General features: G+C 40.2%; 1 protein-coding gene across 1 annotated transcript; it reads left to right on the forward strand.

Moving 5' to 3' along the window:
* The first annotated feature begins 2,634 nt into the window (after positions 1-2,634).
* On the forward strand, positions 2,635-3,993 carry c20h1orf52 (chromosome 20 C1orf52 homolog). The gene is made up of 3 exons (XM_003974366.3): positions 2,635-3,101; positions 3,282-3,486; positions 3,721-3,993. The coding sequence occupies exons 1-3, from the start codon at positions 2,799-2,801 to the stop codon at positions 3,873-3,875; spliced, it is 663 nt and encodes a 220-aa protein (XP_003974415.1). The 5' UTR covers positions 2,635-2,798; the 3' UTR covers positions 3,876-3,993.
* Positions 3,994-5,048: the final 1,055 nt, after the last annotated feature.

Genomic DNA, 5,048 nt, shown 5'->3' on the forward strand with positions numbered 1-5,048 from the left:
AGCGCCTCGCCTCGTCGTTATTTCTTCTCTCCCCTTTCCTTTTCGCTCCTCTTTCCCCATTAGGAGGATCCAGTTTCGGCCTCCAGCCACGAGCCCCGACAGGCTGCGGTGCAAACAGAGCCTGGAGTCAACGTAACGAGCCCAAGAATGCCACCTCTCGGCTCTGAAATCGCAGCGAGGGGAAGTGGAGCAGGCAAAACACAGCAGCGTGTGAGCGCGTGTGTGGCACAAACAGAGCTGTGGATATATTCTTACTTGATGAATAGAGAATGGAAGCTGAGCGGAGCTGTGCGACATTTCTGCTATGTCTTGCCCACGTGTGCGTGTCACGGCAAGTTGCTTTTTTTTTACCCGCAGTTGAGTCTCCCTTTTTTTCCTCTGTGGAAAAGAACTACATGACACCACATGTTATCTCCAACTCAGCCCAAGTCCAGCCAATCGCATCGGCACTTGATTAAAATATGAAAAAACAGATTAAGTAATAATAGTTTTATGCCATATTTGTGTCATTATATCTTTCCAAACAGCTATTAATTTTGTTTTACATTGCATTGCATGTACAAAGAGGTCACTTTCTATCTAAGAGACCCTCACAGTCCATGATTCATGTTCAAGGATACAGGGGGAAATTGGTTTAAAGGTTTGTAGATTTGAGTTTTTATCTGAAATTTGCAATTAAGGATGTGTTGGGAAATCAAGTGGATCACATCTGGATTTAATGGGTGAATCAAAGACCATTTTCTTTCTTCTTCATTAGCTGGATTTAATTAACTGAAAGCAAATAAAATATAGAAAACTGTTCCAAATAGCCCACTTGTATCTTTATAAGAGTCAATTTGAAACCAAGGGATTGGTTCTGATCCGTCCTCTTTTCTTTGACCAACAATGAGCAAAAACACCTCCAGCAGGTGGTCTCGGAGCTGACCTGGAATAAGGTCTGTGGGTGAATTTGGAATTCATGTGATTATGAATGGCCAGATTAAACAGAAGCGCGGAGAGGTGTGGCTTTTCACCTCCATGGGGAATTTCTCACATCAGGGTCAGACTGCAGAGATGCGAGCTTAAAATGTAAGCCAAAGAATTGGTAAATTCCATCATGTCTTAATTTATTTTTAAAAAAATCCAGCTTGGATACTTTTTTACTCAGACTTTTGCATCCTGGTACTGATTGAAACATGAGGAAATGATGAGGAAAGGAACATGTCACATGTGTTGTTATCTGATAAACGGGAAAGCATTACCATCCCGTAATCTAGCGGGAAAACTGGTTGGAATTGGATAATTACAAAAGCACTTTGAATCAGGTTTAATTTCCCTGATTGTCCTGCAACAATCCAGCCCATTTCAGCTCAGGAATTTAAGTCACAGCATCTGTTCTTTCAAGATGGAAGTGTTGAATGTTAAACTGAGCACAGAGCTCTGTTTGAATTCATTTCAGTGCAGCTGAACCATGAGCAGCCATGAGCAGGTCATAACTTAATAAATGAACGACTGCTTCACAAAATGTTAAGATTGTTGAGTTTTTTTGCTACTGCTGATGAAAGGAGATATGCCATATGGTTTTGGAACAAAGGGGAATGGGAGAGAACGGAAGCAAAAGTTCAAATACTTTGTGCACATGATATTTTGACTTCAGGATGGGTTTGAACTGGACTTCCAGTAAAATTGCTATGCAGATCTGACCTCCTGCTCACCTAAAATACCAAACATCTCATTTGAAGCACCTGTACTGTAATTACTGAACATAGACTGAGAGAAACATGAAGAGAAGTAGGGGACAGAGAAATAATATGCTGTATATATATATAAGATTTACACTCTTCCGGTCTGCCTTTTTTTTATTTCACACGTGTTCTGTGCAAAAGGAACCTGTGCAAAACCCCCTAACCTCAATATGATATGAATCAATGCTTAAACTGATTGGATTTGGATACAAGTTGTTGGAATTTGAGAGCTTGAGATCTGAGAGCTCATCCCTTTATTCTGTATCATGTAGGGAAGAGTAAATTTCGTATTGGAACTGTATCCATCCAGCAAGCAATGATCCATGCAGATCAGCGATCCAATACTCAAATTCAGCGGCGCATCTTTAATCTGACAAAAAATCTGATCCCACTAGTTTGAACATGCTACCCTCTAGTGGTTAGAAGACGACATAACGCTTTAACGTTTTTGGTAAATTATCATATTGATCAAAATAATGTACCTTCCCTTGTCATTTGTAGGAGTTTTACACTAAATGAATAGAACAAAGTGGTGCAAACATCTAAATACTGTAACAATCTTGTTTGAAAGGAAAGAAGAGAATCTCAAAAAACAAGAAACCACAGAAAGTACAAGAAAAAGAAAGTACCACAGTGACCGTAACTGGGAAACTAATTTACAATATAACTTATAACTCAATAATTAGGTCAAATTTGCAATAGAATCTTTTTTTTTTTTTTAATCTTGAGAGATTTCATTATGATGGAAGCCAAATCAAGCTAGACATACTATGGAATTCCAGTACAGGATTTTTTTTTTAAGTGATTGATTATTTTGTTATAATGATGCACAACTTGAGATGCTCTTGCCTTTTCCAATATCCTTGTAATCAACTCGCTTTGCGACAGCTTTGCAACGCGACGTTTACGGCACACCACAACAGTTTACGACTATTTTGAAACTGGATTCAAAATGGGGCCGCATATCTTTTAGCAATAATCGCATCTGAGCCTGTTTCCACACTTTCGGGCATTTCTCTTTTGACGTTTTCCAACTGTCGATTTTCCCTGTAATAGCCTTTCGGATCAAGCAAAATGTCAGAAGAAAAGAAGTCTGGTTCGTTGGGTTTTTTCTCCAGTTATGACGATTTGAGCAACAGTAGCGATGGCAGCGACTCAGACGATGACGGAGGGCTCGGAAAGAAAACGGCACCTTCCACGGCGCCTGTGGAAAGTGGAGCCCAGTCCTCCCAACAAGCAACCAAAAGGGCTGCCGGTGGAGCCTCCCTGCCCAAACCCGACGATCTGTTCCGCTCCGTGTCCAAGCCTGCTTTCCTCTATAACCCGCTGAATAAGGAGATCGACTGGGACAACCTCACGGTCAAACCCCCAGAAGAGGTAAATAAGAACCGGTTAACCCCATATAAGCAGTCTTAAATGCATAAAGCTTCATTAATACCACTAACCCCATTTGTGGGTTCTTGGCATATTTTTGGCAGATCTGTTGTGACCTCTAAATGTTCTCCATGTTGGAGAAGCATTCGTTTACTTTTGCAACCTCTGGTCTGTTACATGAAGCCTGCCAAAGAGTTTAAGCCATGGAACACGACCGCAGTCCCCCCTCCCGAGAGCTACAGTGCAGAACCAGTGAAGAAGAAGGGTCCCCCTCCTGGCATGGACATGGCTATAAAGTGGTCCAATGTGTACGAGGATAACGGTGAAGATGCGCCAAAAGCGGGAAAAGCTCAGTTCTTACCCCCAGAGGAGCAGCTCTCTGACTCAGGTTTGTCCTTCAGTGTTGAGACGGCTCTGCTGTTTTGTCTTGTTAGCTGTCACCACAATATTTAGAGAATTCCACTGTGCAGACAACTGGAGGTCCGTGACTTTGTGAGGTTTTCCTGTGTTTTTAGTTTGCTTGACATTGTAAAATATGCAGGATTACTGTTCACTTTAATATTTAACAGCTATCATTTTCTATTTTCTTTTCTCTCTATGTTCCCACTCTCTGGTGGAACAGATGAGGAAGCCAACAACGATAAAGCATCGTCCAAAAAACGTCGGGTAGAGACGTTCCAGCAGAAGGAGAAGAGAAAGAGGGACATGGGACAAGCGACCTCCGACAAGACGTTCGTAGAGGAGGAGAAAAGGATTCTCAGGCAAAAGTTGGAGTGAAGCTTATATATCTTATAAGGACTCTTTTTTTGGATATTTAAATGAATTATGTGAAGAAGAAACCTTCTCATGAATGTTTTGTATAATAAATTTGTTTTCAGTTAGCAATCTGACAAAATTCTGCATTGAGTCTGGTTTTGTGGAACATTTTGGAAATTTCAATCGGGTTTTTAACCTTCTAAAGAAGGAATGGGAGTCTCCTCTGCACTCTGCTGTGATCCCCCGTCATCTGAGTAGCGTAGCCCAGAAAGAACAAACCAAAATAGCTGTGAAAATTGCTTTCTTGGCCACCGTACTGGAGGTTGAGCCCATGGTAGTTCAGTTAATTCTGTTTGTCACCAGTCAATCCTATGTACAAAATCTTTTAAAGTAAAATTTCTTCTTCCTCACAGGTCTGCTCCATATACATTAAGATTTCTAAAAAATTTCTTTAGCTTTGTATTTTTGCAAATAATAATAATAATAATAACCATTCGGTGTATCCTTTATGTTGATAGAGTCAATGTGGCGTTTAGATTTGTGGTTGAACTTTGCAATGTAGTGTTTAATCATCTAAAACTATGGAACACTTCAGTTTTATACAAAAAAATATTTATTCACCAATAAAATATGAGGTCAGGTTTATAAAGCAGTGACATGCTGTATTTATACTGTACGTATGTATGTACCGTATGTATCCAGACTGCTTGTCTTTTCCGTTTACCGCCACAAGATGTCGCTCTTAGTCCACCAAAATAAACGTTCGAGTTCGACGATCCAGGAAGCCAAATCATAAACACGGTGCGTAAACCTGTTCTTTGTTCAGAAACATTGACCTATATAGTGCACATCTATTTTATTTTATTATTTTTACATGAACCTGAAATGTCAGAACCTTTGAATGCACCTTTGTTCTTTAAACTAAGACTTCAAAGTCTTAGCGTTGCAGATGTTAAACTGTTCCTCCACGCTGTCAATTAAAAAGTGAAAAACTTTTTTGCCTTTGGAGATTCACTTAATAAAAAACATCCTGCAGGTATTTGACTGCACTTTGACATATGCATCACTTATATTTCTGAGACTAGTAGATTAAAAATGGGTTTCTCGGCATTTGTGGCCGAAAGCTTTGCAGCAGCTTCGTGATCAGAGGAATTCCTGCCATTGTGGGCTGACATGAAATAGTGGTAAATGCTC

The sequence above is a fragment of the Takifugu rubripes genome, chromosome 20, assembly GCF_901000725.2.
Source record: "Takifugu rubripes chromosome 20, fTakRub1.2, whole genome shotgun sequence".
Lineage (NCBI taxonomy): Eukaryota > Metazoa > Chordata > Actinopteri > Tetraodontiformes > Tetraodontidae > Takifugu > Takifugu rubripes.

Bases quoted from the DNA above. Each gene is read 5' to 3' on its own strand.
- c20h1orf52 (XM_003974366.3), top strand. From the start codon at position 2,799: ATGTCAGAAGAAAAGAAGTCTGGTTCGTTGGGTTTTTTCTCCAGTTAT. The intron at 3,102-3,281 runs GTAAATAAGAAC...TGTTACATGAAG, and splicing joins CGGTCAAACCCCCAGAAGAG to CCTGCCAAAGAGTTTAAGCC. The intron at 3,487-3,720 runs GTTTGTCCTTCA...CTGGTGGAACAG, and splicing joins GGAGCAGCTCTCTGACTCAG to ATGAGGAAGCCAACAACGAT.